At 43.9% G+C, this 17,616-nt stretch overlaps 1 protein-coding gene across 2 annotated transcripts in view; it reads right to left on the reverse strand.

Moving 5' to 3' along the window:
- wdr91 (WD repeat domain 91) overlaps positions 1-17,616 on the reverse strand; it is a 33,592-nt gene that overhangs the window by 6,503 nt on the left and 9,473 nt on the right. Inside the window, exons 8-15 of one of the 2 annotated variants that reach the window (XM_031826048.1) lie at positions 16,301-16,459; positions 13,291-13,502; positions 11,178-11,328; positions 8,503-8,597; positions 7,813-7,984; positions 7,186-7,294; positions 6,336-6,448; positions 275-472 (exon numbers count right to left, since the gene is read on the reverse strand). In XM_031826048.1, coding sequence (XP_031681908.1) covers positions 275-472; positions 6,336-6,448; positions 7,186-7,294; positions 7,813-7,984; positions 8,503-8,597; positions 11,178-11,328; positions 13,291-13,502; positions 16,301-16,459 — 1,209 coding nt within the window. The remainder of the gene's footprint in view (positions 1-274; positions 473-6,335; positions 6,449-7,185; positions 7,295-7,812; positions 7,985-8,502; positions 8,598-11,177; positions 11,329-13,290; positions 13,503-16,300; positions 16,460-17,616) is intronic. The other variant, XM_031826049.1, reaches the window with a different exon arrangement.

Below are 17,616 nucleotides of genomic sequence, written 5' to 3' on the forward strand. Positions count from 1 at the left end.
TATGTACATATTCTTTATCCCTTTACACTTGTGTCTATAAGGTAGAAGTTTTGGAATTGTTAGCTAGATTACTTGTTGGTTATTACTGCATTGTCGGAACTAGAAGCACAAGCATTTCGCTACACTCGCACTAACATCTGCTAACCATGTGTATGTGACAAATAAAATTTGATTTGGTCAAAAGTAGTGCACTATATAGGGAAAATGGTGTCATTTGGGACACATTAAAACTAGGAAAACGGTTCATAAAAAAACAACCTGGAAGCAGCCTTACCCTGTAGATGAGCCCTCCGTTGTTGGAGCAAGTGAGGACATGTTGTCCCTCGGAGTCGAAGGCGAACAGCCGTCCGCGTGGCACCTGGACCTGCTTGTACCCACTGTAGCCAGACAGGACAAAGGGTCCCGTGGCATCCTGGGGCAGGGAGTTCTCCGACTGCTTCACTCCACATCGGTGAATGTTCCACTGGATAAACTGGAACAGACGTAATTACAGGGATTACCACCTGACTACTATGTTACTGATACAGAGCGGGGGGTTATGGGTTAAATACAGACGTAACTGACTGACCACTAACTAGGTTTCCCAGCCCTTCTGTCTATGTTACTATTATATTACATTCGGTTGTACCACTGACTAGGTTTCCCAGCCCTTCTGTCTATGTTACTATTATATTACATTCGGTTGTACCACTGACTAGGTTTCCCAGCCCTTCTGTCTATGTTACTATTATATTACATTCGGTTGTACCACTGACTAGGTTTCCCAGCCCTTCTGTCTATGTTACTATTATATTACATTCGGTTGTACCACTGACTAGGTTTCCCAGCCCTTCTGTCTATGTTACTATTATATTACATTCGGTTGTACCACTGACTAGGTTTCCCAGCCCTTCTGTCTATGTTACTATTATATTACATTTGGTTGTACCACCTACTAGGTTTCCCAGCCCTTCTGTCTATGTTACTATTATAATACATTCGGTTGTACCACTGACTAGGTTTCCCAGCCCTTCTGTCTATGTTACTATTATACTACTGTTACAGGCTGACACGTCAGTAAGTGATTGTAACATTGACATTTAGCAGACACTTATTCAGAGCCACTTATAATCAGATACTATTACGTTACGACTTTATTACTAGTGTGACAAAACCAGGTTACTAGCATGCTACTACAGTCTAATACCATATTACTACCATGTTACTACCATGCTACTACAGTATACTACCATATTACTACCATGTTACTACAGTCTACTACCATATTACCACCATGGTACTACCATGTTACTACAGTCTACTACCATATTACTACCATGTTACTACAGTCTACTACCATATTACTACCATGGTACTACCATGTTACTACAGTCTACTACCATGTTACTACAGTCTACTACCATATTACTAGCATGCTACTACAGTCTAATACCATATTACTACCATGCTACTACAGTCTACTACCATATTACTACCATGTTACTAGTCTACTACCATGGTACTACCATGTTACTACAGTCTACTACCATATTACTACCATGTTACTACAGTCTACCACCATATTACTACCATGTTACTACAGTCTACTACCATATTACTACCATGTTACTACAGTCCACTACCATATTACTACAGTCCACTACCATATTACTACAGTCTCACTACCATGTTACTACCATGTTACTAGTCTACCATGTTACTACCATATTACTACTATGTTACTATAGTCTACTACCATGTTACTACCATGTTACTACAGTCTACTACCATGTTACTACTATGTTACTACAGTCTACTACCATGTTACTACAGTCAACTACCATGTTACTACAGTCTACTACAGTCTACTACCATGTCACTACAGTCTACTACCATGTTACTACAGTCTACTACCATGTTACTACAGTCTACTACCATGTTACTACAGTCAAATACCATGTTACTACAGTCTACTACCATGTTACTACAGTCAAATACCATGTTACTACAGTCTACTACCATGTTACTACAGTCAAATACCATGTTACTACAGTCTACTACCATGTTACTACCGTCTACTACCATGTTACTACCATGTTACTACCGTCTACTACCATGTCTACTACCATGTTACTACAGTCTACTACCATGTTACTACAGTCTACTACCATGTTACTACAGTCTACTACAGTCTACTACCATGTCACTACAGTCTACTACCATGTTACTACAGTCTACTACCATGTTACTACAGTCTACTACCATGTTACTACAGTCTACTACCATGTTACTACAGTCAAATACCATGTTACTACAGTCAAATACCATGTTACTACAGTCAAATACCATGTCTACTACCATGTTACTACAGTCTACTACCATGTTACTACCGTCTACTACCATGTTACTACCATGTTACTACAGTCCACTACCATGTTACTACAGTCCACTACCATATTACTACAGTCTCACTACTATGTTACTATAGTCTACTACCATGTTACTACTATGTTACTACAGTCTACTACCATGTTACTACTATGTTACTACAGTCTACTACCATGTTACTACAGTCTCACTACCATGTTACTACCATACTACTACCTTATTACTACCATATTACTACAGTCTACTACCATGTTACTACCGTCTCACTACCATGTTACTACAGTCTACTACCATGTTACTACAGTCTACTACCATGTTACTACAGTCAACAACCATGTTACTACTATGTTACTACAGTCTACTACCATATTACTACTATGTTACTATAGTCTACTACCATGTTACTACTATGTTACTACAGTCTACTACCATGTTACTACTATGTTACTACAGTCTACTACTATGTTACTACAGTCTACTACCATGTTACTACAGTCTACTACCATGTCACTACAGTCTACTACCATGTTACTACCATGTCACTACAGTCTACTACCATGTTACTACCATGTTACTACCATGTTACTACAGTCTACTACCATGTTACTACAGTCTACTACCATGTTACTACAGTCTACTACTATGTTACTACCATGTTAATACAGTCAACTACTACAGTCTACAGTCTACTACCATGTTACTACCGTCTACTACCATGTTACTACCATGTTACTACAGTCTACTACAGTCTACTACCATGTTACTACAGTCTACTACCATGTTACTACAGTCTACTACCATGTTACTACTATGTTACTACAGTCTACTACCATGTTACTACTATGTTACTACAGTCTACTACAGTCTACTACCATGTTACTAGTCTACTACCATGTTACTAGTCTACTACCATATTACTACAGTCTACTACTATGCTACTACCATGTTACTACAGTCTACTACCACGTTACTACTATGTTACTACCATGTACTGGTGTGTTTACGGACATATTCAATCAATCCAGTACAGGTGCACAGTACAGGTGCATCAAAGCTGGGACCGAGAGACTGAAAAACAGCTTCTATCTCAAGGCCATCAGACTGTTAAACAGCCACCATTAACATTGAGTGGCTACTGCCAACACACTGTCAATGACACTGACTCTACTCCAGCCACTTTAATCATGGGAATTGATGGGAAATGATGTAAATATATCACTAGCCACTTTAAACAATGCTACCTTATATAATGTTACTTACCCTACATTATTCATCTCATATGCATACGTAGATACTGTACTCTATATCATCGACTGCATCCTTATGTAATACATGTATCACTAGCCACTTTAACTATGCCACTTGGTTTACATACTCATCTCATATGTATATACTGTACTCGATATCATCTACTGTATCTTGCCTATGCTGCTCTGTACCATCACTCATTCATATATCCTTATGTACATATTCTTTATCCCCTTACACTGTGTATAAGACAGTAGTTTTTTTGGAATTGTTAGTTAGATTACTTGTTCGTTATTACTGCATTGTCGGAACTAGAAGCACAAGCATTTCGCTACACTCGCATTAACATCTGCTAACCATGTGTATGTGACAAATAAAATTGTATTGATTTGATTTGATTTGTTACTACAGTATACTACTGTCTCACTACCATGATACACCCTGGTTCGAATTCAGGTTGTATCACAAATGCCTGTGATCGGGAGTCCCATAGGGCGGTGCACAATTGGCCCAGCGTCGTCCGGGTTTGGCCGGTGTAGGCCGTCATTGTAAATAAGAATTTGTTCTTGACTGACTTGTCTCGTTAAATAAAAGTAAAATATATATATTTTTTAATAACTGTGTTAGTAGCATGTTACTACCGTGTTAGTAGCATGTTACTACCGCGTTAGTAGCATGTTACTACCGCGTTAGTAGCATGTTACTACCGCGTTAGTAGCATGTTACTACCGTGTTAGTAGCATGTTACTACCGTGTTAGTAGCATGTTACTACCGTGTTAGTAGCATGTTACTACCGTGTTAGTAGCATGTTACTACCGTGTTAGTAGCATGTTACTACAGTGTTAGTAGCATGTTACTACCGTGTTAGTAGCATGTTACTACCGTGTTAGTAGCATGTTACTACCACGTTACTACAGTGTTAGTAGCATGTTACTACAGTGTTAGTAGCATGTTACTAGTGTTAGTAGCAGGTTACTACCGTGTTAGTAGCATGTTACTACCGTGTTAATAGCATGTTACTACCACGTTACTACAGTGTTAGTAGCATGTTACTACAGTGTTAGTAGCATGTCACTACTGTGTTAGTAGCATGTTACTACCGTGTTAGTAGCATGTGACTACCGTGTTAGTAGCATGTTACTACCGTGTTAGTAGCATGTCACTACCGTGTTAGTAGCATGTCACTACCGTGTTAGTAGCATGTCACTACCGTGTTAGTAGCATGTCACTACCGTGTTAGTAGCATGTCACTACCGTGTTAGTAGCATGTCACTACCGTGTTAGTAGCATGTCACTACCGTGTTAGTAGCATGTCACTACCGTGTTAGTAGCATGTTACTACCGTGTTAGTAGCATGTTACTACCGTGTTAGTAGCATCCAGTATTTATGCTGCAGTAGTTTATGTGTCGGGGGGCTGGGGTCAGTTTGTTATATCTGGAGTACTTCTCCTGTCCTATTCGGTGTCCTGTGTGAATCTAAGTGTGCGTTCTCTAATTCTCTCCTTCTCTCTTTCTTTCTCTCTCTCGGAGGACCTGAGCCCTAGGACCATGCCCCAGGACTACCTGACATGATGACTCCTTGCTGTCCCCAGTCCACCTGGCCATGCTGCTGTTCCAGTTTCAACTGACCTGAGCCCTAGGACCATGCCCCAGGACTACCTGACATGATGACTCCTTGCTGTCCCCAGTCTACCTGGCCATGCTGCTGCTCCAGTTTCAACTTCCACCTGACTGTGCTGCTGCTCTAGTTTCAACTGTTCTGCCTTATTATTATTATTCGACCATGCTGGTCATTTATGAACATTGAACATTTTGACCATGTTCTGTTATAATCTCCACCCGGCACAGCCAGAAGAGGACTGGCCACCCCACATAGCCTGGTTCCTCTCTAGGTTTCTTCCTAGGTATTGGCCTTTCTAGGGAGTTTTTCCTAGCCACCGTGCTTCTACACCTGCATTGCTTGCTGTTTGGGGTTTTAGGCTGGGTTTCTGTACAGCACTTTGAGATATCAGCTGATGTACGAAGGGCTATATAAATAAATTTGATTTGATTTGATTTGATGTTACTACCGTGTTAGTAGCATGCTACTACCGTGTTAGTAGCATGTTACTACCGTGTTAGTAGCATGTTACTACCGTGTTAGTAGCATGTTACTACCGTGTTAGTAGCATGTTACTACCGTGTTAGTAGCATGTTACTACCGTGTTAGTAGCATGTTACTACCGTGTTAGTAGCATGTTACTACCGTGTTAGTAGTATGTTACTACTACGTTACTACAGTGTTAGTAGCATGTTACTACAGTGTTAGTAGCATGTTACTACAGTGTTAGTAGCATGTTACTACCGTGTTAGTAGCATGTTACTACAGTGTTAGTAGCATGTTACTACAGTGTTAGTAGCATGTTACTAATGTTACTACCGTGTTAGTAGCATGTCACTACCGTGTTAGTAGCATGTCACTACCGTGTTAGTAGCATGTCACTACCGTGTTAGTAGCATGTCACTACCGTGTTAGTAGCATGTCACTACCGTGTTAGTAGCATGTCACTACCGTGTTAGTAGCATGTCACTACCGTGTTAGTAGCATGTTACTACCGTGTTAGTAGCATGTTACTACCATGTTACAACCGTGTTAGTAGCATGTCACTACCGTGTTAGTAGCATGTCACTACCGTGTTAGTAGCATGTTACTACTGTCTTGCGACCTGAATTCAGTTACCTTGCCGTCCTCTCCGATACTGAACACTGTATTCTCATCATAGCTGAACTCAACACTGTACACCTCCCCATCGTGGGCCCTCCAGCTCATAGCGCAGTCGTAACGCTGCATGTCTGGAAAATAGAGAAACACATGTTATAACAGCTCATAGCGTAGTCATAATGCTGCATGTCTGGAAAATAGAGAAACACATGTTATAACAGCTCATAGCGTAGTCATAATGCTGCATGTCTGGAAAATAGAGAAACACATGTTATAACAGCTCATAGCGTAGTCATAATGCTGCATGTCTAGAGAGAATAGGGAGATAAGCACATGTTATAACAGCTCATAGCACAGTCATAACCCTGCATGTCTGGAAAATAGAGAAACACATGTTATAACAGCTCATAGCGCAGTCTTAATGCTGGATGTCTGGAAAATAGAGAAACACATGTTATAACAGCTCATAGCGTAGTCTTAATGCTGGATGTCTGAAGAGGAGGAGCAGTAAGAACATGTTATAACCACTCATAGCACAGCCATAGCAATGCATGTCTGGAGGACAGAGAGAAAATAGAGGCACATGTTAACACGCATAGAAATATAACTATTAGAACAGCAATCTCCACTGAAGTCAGGTTTCATTCAAGTAATTCTATATTCACAGCCTCCTCTTCACTCAGAGACCTCATTGCAGTCAGCTATGTCAACTCCGAGATCTAGTTATTAGTGCCTGCAGTATGTCAAGCGTTATAGCGCATTATGAAGAGACTATTCATCCCACATCTATCTACTATCACCTCAAATCAAATCTCCATGAAGAGCAAAAGTCAACAAAAATGAGTGAGAGTAAATGAATGGACTTTACCGAACAGTCTAATTACTCCGTCGGCAGCTCCAGTTACCAGTAGGTTTCCGTTGTGGTTGAAGGCTGTACAGTTGATGGCTACAGGACCAGGCTCCAGAGAGAACTGAAGCTGAGGACGATAGGATAGGACATGGAGATATCACATGGTTCAGTGAGCGGAAAGACAGGAACGAGGCTACAGGGCTTTAACTTCAGACGGGTAGAGTATACATGTAACAGATTTAGATTATATATAGTACATATCTATAAATTGTATCTATAATATAATATTTAATAATATTAATAATCGAATAATATTGTTTTAGTAAAATAAAGTTCCTGATCTCAGAAAAATACTATCAAGTTGCCCCCTTCAACTTTAAACTATAACTGCAAGCAACACTGGAGAATGAGAAAAATACCATCATAGTACACGTGTTTTGAGTGACATAGTACACGTGTTTTGAGTGACATAGTACATGTGTTTGGGTGACATAGTACACGTGTTTGGGTGACATAGTACACGTGTTTGGGTGACATAGTACACGTGTTTTGAGTGACATAGTGTACACGTGTTTGGGTGACATAGTACACGTGTTTTGGTGACATAGTACACATGTTTTGGTGACGTGTTTCCTACAGCAGTACCTGCTGTTTGACGGTCTTGGTGTCCCAGAGCAGCAGCTGTCCAGAGACAGAGAGGTGATTGGGGAGCCGTTGTACTGTCTCTGTCACACTCCCAGAGCGCCCAGGCCCAGCGTGTGCTGCTGCAGAACACACAAAGGATGTCCCGCTGGGGCTGCAGGCCAGGGACAGGATCCTACACAACACCACGCAGGGACAGGAGACACCAGACAGACCAGTCAGTACAGTAATGCCTTCCATTATTAAACCTCTTCAGGAACAGGACAGGAGACACCAGACAGATCAGTCAGTACAGTAATGCCTTCCATAATTAAACCTCTTCAGGAGACACCAGACAGACCAGTCAGTACAGTAATGCCTTCCATTATTAAACCTCTTCAGGAACAGGACAGGAGACACCAGACAGATCAGTCAGTACAGTAATGCCTTCCATAATTAAACCTCTTCAGGAGACACCAGACAGATCAGTAGGTACAGTAATGCCTTCCATAATTAACCCTCTTCAGGAGACACCAGACAGATTAAGATGGAGAATCTCCATAGAATTGTTGTTGTTGCTGCCCAGGACTAGGCTTAATCTGTGTCTGGGAATCCACCCCTCTGATGAGACATGAAGACTTCTGCTACAGATATCCATTATTTCAACCATGGCTGCTGTGTCAAATCACTCTGGATAAGAGACACTTAGCTTACCGTGAATGAGTCTCGTCTATGGTCATCTCATACAGGTTCTTCTTAGCATTAGTGTCGTATAGCCTCACCGTACCAACACCACTGCCCAGCAACAGCTATTAAGAAAAGGGACGCAAGACCAAAGACCGTATTACTGGGGGGGGTTCCACTTTCCCACCTCACCCTGCAAACAGTCAGAGAACAGGGTGCTGAGGACTGAGGATGCCATAATTACCTCATGTAAACATAGACCTGGTTTGGATTGTGTTCGTCAGGCACCCAATGAGAAGTAGGACAACTGGGACTTGTCCAATAAGACATTTTAGTTTTTTTTCCTAGAATGTACCCTAATTAACATAGCCCTGATGTGCTGTGTTGAGGTCAGAGGTCATACTCGTCTGTCAGGCTTGGTGTCCCACTCCAGAGACAGCACAGGGTTAGAGAAGCTGTGTTGAGGTCAGAGGTCATACCAGTCTGTCAGGCTCCCACTCCAGAGAGAGCACAGGGTTAGAGAAGCTGTGTTAAGGTCAGAGGTCAGAGCCCCCTTGTGTGGCCGTAATGCCCCCTAAAAATATCTGTGCCTTGTGGCCAAAGTGGCCGTTGTGCCCTTGGGTCGAACATAATTATAATAATTCCTTTCTTCCGGCTGCCAATCGCCACGCTCCGAACCTCCCACTCACATGACTCTCTCAGATATCTCAATTCTTATTAGCCAATGCCTGTCACATGATCGGTCCTTCTCAAGTCGGGGACAGGTAGGGGACAGGTGTGGGACAGGTAGGGGACAGGTGTGGGACAGGTAGGGGACAGGTGTGGGACGGGTGTGGGACAGGTAGGGGACAGGTGTGGGACAGGTGGGACAGGTGTGGGACAGGTGGGACAGGTGGTGGACAGGTGGTGGACAGGTGTTGGACAGATAGGACAGGTATGGGACAGGTGTGGGACAGGTAGGGCAGGCAGGGGACAGGTAGGGGACATGTAGGGGACAGGTGTGGGACAGGTATGGGACAGGTAGGGGACAGGTGTGGGACAGGTAGGGGACAGGTAGGACAGGTAGGGGACAGGTAGGGGACAGGTAGGACAGGTAGGGGACAGGTAGGGGACAGGTAGGGGACAGGTAGGACAGGTAGGGGACAGGTGTGGGACAGGTAGGAGACAGGTAGGACAGGTAGGGGACAGGTAGGGGACAGGTAGGGGACAGGTGTGGGACAGGTAGGGGACAGGTGTGGGACAGGTAGGACAGGTAGGGGACAGGTAGGGGACAGGTAGGGGACAGGTGTGGGACAGGTAGGGGACAGGTAGGACAGGTAGGGGACAGGTAGGACAGGTAGGGGACAGGTGTGGGACAGGTGTGGGACAGGTAGAAGACAGGTAGGACAGGTAGGGGACAGGTAGGACAGGTAGGGGACAGGTAGGGGACAGGTAGGACAGGTAGGGGACAGGTGTAGGACAGGTAGGGGACAGGTAGGACAGGTAGGACAGGTAGGACAGGTAGGGGACAGGTGTGGGACATGTAGGGGACAGGTAGGACAGGTAGGACAGGTAGGGGACAGGTAGGACAGGTAGGACAGGTAGGGGACAGGTAGGGGACAGGTGTGGGACAGGTAGGGGACAGGTAGGACAGGTAGGACAGGTAGGGGACAGGTAGGGGACAGGTAGGACAGGTAGGGGACAGGTAGGACAGGTAGGGGACAGGTAGGGGACAGGTAGGGGACAGGTAGGGGACAGGTAGGACAGGTAGGGGACAGGTAGGGGACAGGTAGGGGACAGGTGTGGGACAGGTAGGACAGGTAGGGGACAGGTAGGGGACAGGTGTAAATAGTTTCCAAAATGTTGACTGCCTCCGTTCAGATGGAGATGTTGACTGCCTCCGTTCAGATGGAGATGTTGACTGCCTCCGTTCAGATGGAGATGTTGACTGCCTCCGTTCAGATGGAGATGTTGACTGCCTCCGTTCAGATGGAGATGATGACTGCCTCCGTTCAGATGGAGATGATGACTGCCTCCGTTCAGATGGAGATGATGACTGCCTCCATTCAGATGGAGATGTTGACTGCCTCCGTTCAGATGGAGATGTTGACTGCCTCCGTTCAGATGGAGATGATGTGGTGATGTTGCGGCTCACAACACATAACAGCGCTTCAAGTATGACAGAATCGAGCTTTCAGACGGTAATATTAATGATCCTACATTATATTTGTTAAACATGACTGGCGTTGAGCCGATACACAAACTGTAGCCAATACCATAGGAGACACTTCAACTTATACACTTCAACTTGTAGGATCATTATTTATGGACGTTTACCATACACTTATATTTTTCTTAACAGAATAGCTACTGTTTTTGGCTTTCAAATGAATTTAATTTGCTATTTGGGTTATGGACTTGGTGCCCTAGCAGAGGGCCTTGGTGCCCTAGCAGGTACCCTTGGTGCCCTATCAGAGGGCCTTGGTGCCCTACCTGGTACCCTTGGTGCCCTAGCAGAGGGCCGTGGTGCCCTAGCAGAAGGCCTTGGTGCCCTAGCAGAAGGCCTTGGTGTCCTAGCAGAAGGCCTTGGTGTCCTAGCAGATACCCTTGGTGCCCTAGCAGAGGCCCCTTGGTGCCCTGGAAAGATGATTGGCTACCTCTTGAAGGCCAAATGGCCGAAAAAACAAAAACAAAATTCCAGGCCTAGTTGAGGTCAGAGGTCATACCAGTCTGTCGGGCTTGGTGGCCCACTCCAGGGACAGCAGAGGGGACTTGGACATGATGGTGGCCTTGGTCTGCATGATGGGGTTGAAGGACCACACCTTGATGACCCCGTCCACGTCCAAACTGGCTACCCTCCTCCCTGAGCAGTCCACCCTGGGACCGGAGACAGGAGACACAGTGAACGTACGTGACGGAGCTGGACCTCATTAACACCCTTTTCAAAACATTGAACCGTACCGTGTTGTGTCTTTTATTTGACCAGGACAGTTGACTGAGAACACATTCTCATTTACTACAAAGACCTATGGAATAGTTACAGGGATGAATGAGCCAATTGTAAGCTGGGGATGATTAGGTGATCGTGGTGGTTTGAGGGACAGATTTAGAATTTAGCCAGGACACCGGGGTTAACACCCCTACTCTTACGATAAGTGCCATGGGATCTTTAGTGACCACAGAGAGTCAGGACACCCGTTTAACGTCCCATCCGAAAGACAGCACCCCTACACAGGGCAATGTCCCCAATCACTGCCCTGGGGCATTGGGATATATATATATTTTAAAACGAGAGGAAAGAGTGCCTCCTACTGGCCCTCCAAAACCACTTCCAACTCGGACATTTTATTTTCACATTGTCCTTTCCAGCATGGTTCAATGGCCAGGGCAGTACAGCTCTGTTACTATGGTGGATGTGTAACCAGGGCAATACAGCTCTGTTACTATAGTGGATGTGTAACCAGGGCAGTACAGCTCTGTTACTATGGTGGATGTGTAACCAGGGCAGTACAGCTCTGTTACTATGGTGGATGTGTAACCAGGGCAGTACAGCTCTGTTACTATGGTGGATGTGTAACCAGGGCAGTACAGCTCTGTTACTATGGTGGATGTGTAACCAGGGCAGTACAGCTCTGTTACTATGGTTGAGTTGAGTTGAGTTTATTTTTATTTTTACAGGGACAGTGCACATTAATCAACATTTCAGTAAAAGTGCCGGTTTTAGCCAACCGGCTAATTTTCAACCGCAGTCCCTGGGCAGGTTATTAAAAACAATTACAATATAGACAATAGCAACATAGAACAAGCAAGACATAGCATACAGACAGAGCAACATAGGACAAGCAAGACGTAACATACAGACAGAGCAGCATAAAACAAAAAGCAGCAAGACAAAATTCATAAAAGCAACAAAGTGTTGCTGGTGGATGTGTAACCAGGGCAGTACAGCTCTGTTACTATGGTGGATGTGTAACCAGGGCAGTACAGCTCTGTTACTATGGTGGATGTGTAACCAGGGCAGTACAGCTATGTTTGGCTCAGTAAGGAGAACAGATATCTAACACTGGAAAGTGTACTCAGTATATCCCAGTGATCAATATGTCTGATTACTCAGTATATCCCGGTGATCAATATGTCTGATTACTCAGTATATCCCAGTGATCAATATGTCTGATTACTCAGTATATCCCAGTGATCAATATGTCTGATTACTCAGTATATCCCGGTGATCAATATGTCTGATTACTCAGTATATCCCGGTGATCAATATGTCTGATTACTCAGTATATCCCGGTGATCAATATGTCTGATTACTCAGTATATCCCAGTGATCAATATGTCTGATTACTCAGTATATCCCAGTGATCAATATGTCTGATTACTCAGTATATCCCGGTGATCAATATGTCTGATTACTCAGTATATCCCAGTGATCAGTATGTCTGATTACTCAGTATATCCCGGTGATCAATATGTCTGATTACTCAGTATATCCCAGTGATCAGTATGTCTGATTACTCAGTATATCCCGGCGATCAATATGTCTGATTACTCAGTATATCCCGGCGATCAATATGTCTGATTACTCAGTATATCCCAGTGATCAATATGTCTGATTACTCAGTATATCCCGGTGATCAATATGTCTGATTACTCAGTATATCCCAGTGATCAATGTCTGATTACTCAGTATATCCCGGCGATCAATATGTCTGATTACTCAGTATATCCCGGAGATCAATATGTCTAATTACTGTAGTAGATCAATAATGTTCATCAGGAGTTCCACTCCACTAGACTGTAACAGGTGTTCAATGTGTCGTCGCGGTGATGTCCTACCTGCAGTACATGATCGAGGAGTGATGCTCTCCGTACTCTTCCTGACTGAGCTTGATGAAGGGATGTTCCACCCCCAGCACCCCTGTACCCCTCTGTCCCTCCCCGCTGACCTGTGTCTGGCTGGGGGGAGGAGGGTCTATCGGGTCACTGCTGGCGGTCCCTCCCTCGAGTTGAGGCTCTGGGTCCCCACTCTCCCCTCTCTTCTCAGGCACCTGAAAGAAGAGACGAGACGGATTTAGCTTCCTGATAATACAGCCAGGAATCCCTCCCATACTTCACTACTTCCTATACTTCACTACTTCCCATACTTCACTACTTCCCATACCTCCCTACTTCCCATACTTGCTTACTTCCCTACTTCCCATACTTCCCATACTTCCTTACTTCCCATACTTCCTTACTTCCCATACTTCCCATACTTCCTTACTTCCCATACTTCCTATACTGCCCATACTTCCCTACTTCCCATACTTCCCTACTTCCCATACTTCCTATACCTCCCATACCTCCCTACTTCCCTTCAGACCCCTTATACAGACATGGGATCTTAATTTGACCCATTTCGTAACAGGGGGAAAACAATCCTGCAACAGGAGCATTTGAATGTCTATATAATATTTAAAATGTCTGCCAGTCGGCAGCTGAAAGCTGTGATTGTAGGTTACAATAGACTTAAGACTGCAGGTCCACTGGTCATCAAGTAGCCTGTGCAGACTATGTGCAGGTTACAGCATGTCTCGTGTGAATTCTTATGTGGGTTATAGTACATGGACAACACTTGTAGGGGGTAGAGGTATTTTCTGTTCGGGGGAAATCAGTTTTTTTTAGATCAGTTGTTTTACAGCATTGCTTGCTGTTTGGGGTTTTAGGCTGGGTTTCTGTACAGCACTTTGAGATATCAGCTGATGTACGAAGGGCTATATAAATAAATTTGATTTGATTTGATTTTACTACAGTGCATTTGGAAAGTACAGCCTTATTCTAAAATGTATTAAATACTCCCCCCCCCCCCCACCTCATCAATCTACACACAATACCCCATAATGACATCACAATACCCCATAATGACATCACAATACCCCATAATGACATCACAATACCCCATAATAACATTACAATACCCCATAATAACATTACAATACCCCATAATAACATTACAATACCTCATAATGACATCACAATACCCCATAATGACATCACAATACCCCATAATGACATCACAATACCCCATAATGACATCACAATACCCCATAATAACATTACAATACCCCATAATAACATTACAATACCCCATAATAACATTACAATACCTCATAATGACATCACAATACCCCATAATGACATCACAATACCCCATAATAACATTACAATACCCCATAATGACATCACAATACCTCATAATGACATCACAATAGGAATGTGCACCAAAGCTGTTGCCAGAGAATGCAATGTTCATTTCTCTACCATAAGTCACCTTCAACGTCATTTTAGAGAATTTGGCAGTACGTCCAACCGGCCTCACAACCGCAGACTACGTGTAACCACGCCAACCCAGAACCTGGCAGTACGTCCAACCGGCCTCACAACCGCAGACTACGTGTAACCACGCCAACCCAGAACCTGACAGTACGTCCAACCGGCCTCACAAGCGCAGACTACGTGTATGGCGTCGTTTGGGCGAGTGGTTTGCTGATGTCAGCGTTGTGAACAGAGGGCCCCATTGTTGTGCCATTCATCAACTCGTGTTTCAGCATGATAATGCACAACCCCATGTCGGAAGGATCGGTACACAATTCCTGGAAGCTGAACATTTCCTTCCCAGTTCTTCTATGGCCTGCATGCTCACCAGACATGTCACCCATTGAACATGTTTGAGAGACTCTGGATCGACATGTACGACAGCGTGTTCCAGTTCCCGCCAATATCCAGCAACTTCGCACAGCCACTGTAGAGGAGCGGGACAACATTCCACAGGCCACAATCAACAGCCTGATCAAAGGAGCCTGCGAAGGAGATGTGTCATGCTGCATGAGGCAAATGGTGGTCAGAGACTGGTTGTCTGATCCCACGTCCCTACCCTTCTTTAAGTATCTGTAACTAACAGATGCATATCTGTATTCTCAGCAGAGTATGTGAGCGGAGCGAGGAGCGGAACGTGCCCGATTTCACTGGAGCGAGATTCCCAAAGGCTGGAGGTCGGTCTTCTCTCCAGTAGCACTCACTTCAGGAGCTCAGGGCATGCCGGCCCAGCATGCATTTGGAGTCTACTTGTGTGCTGTTATAGCTCCTTGCTACAGCTACTGTCATCTAGTGTGCTAAATGTTTTCATGCAGAAACTGCTAAAACACAGTCATGTCGAATCAACTCCGATTCCCAGTCATGTCGAATCAACTCCGATTCCCGGTCATGTCGAATCAACTCCGATTCCCGGTCATGTCGAATCAACTCCGATTCCCAGTCATGTCGAATCAACTCCGATTCCCAGTCATGTCGAATCAACTCCGATTCCCAGTCATGTCGAATCAACTCCGATTCCCAGTCATGTCGAATCAACTCCGATTCCCAGTCATGTCGAATCAACTCCGATTCCCAGTCATGTCAAACCAACTCCGATTCCCAGTCATGTCGAATCAACTCCGATTCCCAGTCATGTCGAACCAACTCCGATTCCCAGTCATGTGTTTTCGTTCTACCGTGTGTTATTTTTAGTAATACATTGTTATTGGTTACTGCTGTTGGGTTTAGAGCGGACAACAAAGGCCTTTCACTCTACTGTGCATGTGACGATAAAACTTGAATGGCGTTGCCATGGCATTTCCATTGTTTTGGTCATTCCAATTGACCTCTTTGGAATGTAACATGTAAATAGAACGTCATTATACTTCTATGGCTCATTGAAGGAGGGAAAGCACGGAAATGTACGCCAGGAACTTGGTTACAGAAAGTGGAATTCAATTCTAAATATGTCCACTAGGCAACATCCTTTCCTTAGTAATACAGTAGGTGAAACCTGAATTTGTGGCTTGGAGAAGAGCTCCTTCCTTTCCTTCTCGTGGTCCTGGTGTCGTCTCTGTCTGGGGTGGGAAGTAGACCCAGCCTGCTGATCACTGGTTCCCCCAGCGCTACAGACCGGCCTGGGCTCCTTGGAGGCTGCTACTGGGTCCTTGGGCTTCACAGAATAAGATACATGAAAGCGGTTTGTTTTCCAAAACACAGTTAAGTCTGTAATCAAAAACACCCCATCATAAGTATTTACCCCCCCCCCCCCCCCCCCACACACACACACATTTTATTGTGTTACAAATTGGGATTGAAATGTATTTTTTTTAATTGTCAACGATCTACACGAAATACTCTGTAATGATTAATGAAAAATAAACATTAATACTGTATACTGTATTATTTTCCCAATATCTTCCCATTATTTTCCCATTTCTTCAAGCACGGTCAAGGTGATGGGGATCATGGCTAGACAGACATTTTCAAGTCTTGCCATAGATTTTCAAGCAGATTTAAGTCAAAACTGTAACTAGGTTATTGTCCTGCTGAAAGGTGAATTCATCTCCCAGTGTCTGGTGGAAAGCAGACTGAACACGGTTTTCCTCTAGGATTTTGCCTCCATCCCGTTGGTTTTTATCCTGAAAAACTCCCCGGTATTTGCCGATGACAAGCATACCCATAACATGACGCAGCCACCACCATGCTTGAAAATAAGGGGGCAGTTACTCAGTGATGTGTTTTGTTGGATTTACCCCAAACATAAAACACGGAATTTAGGCCTAATAGTATATTTCTTTGTATTACTTTAGTGCCTTGTTGTCAAGATGCATGTTTTGGAATATTTGTATTCTGTATGTCTGAATTTTTCTCATCACAAGGTCATTGATCCATCCTCAGTTCTCTCCCATCATAGCCGGTAGCTGTTTTAAAGTCACCAATGTCTTCCTGGTGACATCTCTGAGGACGACTGTATCTTTGATGTGTCTGGCGAGTTCAACACGTCATCCACAGCATCGTTATTAACTTTGAACGAGCTTAAAGACATATTCAAAATGTCTGATTTGTTATTGTTACCCATCTACCAATCACTGCCATTCTTTGAGGCTTTTCGAAAGAAAAAAAAAGTTTGTTGGTCATTTGTTGTTGAATCTGTCCTTGAAATTCAAAAACTTGACTGAAGAGCCATACAGATGGTGTATGTATGGACAGAGGAAAGGTTAGGCATTCAGAAACAATGTCCATGGAACGTATTCCGTAAACGTATTACGTAAACTTATTATGTAAACTTATTATGTAAACTTATTATGTAAACTTATTATGTAAACT

Source organism: Oncorhynchus kisutch, linkage group LG6 (genome assembly GCF_002021735.2).
Source record: "Oncorhynchus kisutch isolate 150728-3 linkage group LG6, Okis_V2, whole genome shotgun sequence".
Classification (NCBI taxonomy): domain Eukaryota; kingdom Metazoa; phylum Chordata; class Actinopteri; order Salmoniformes; family Salmonidae; genus Oncorhynchus; species Oncorhynchus kisutch.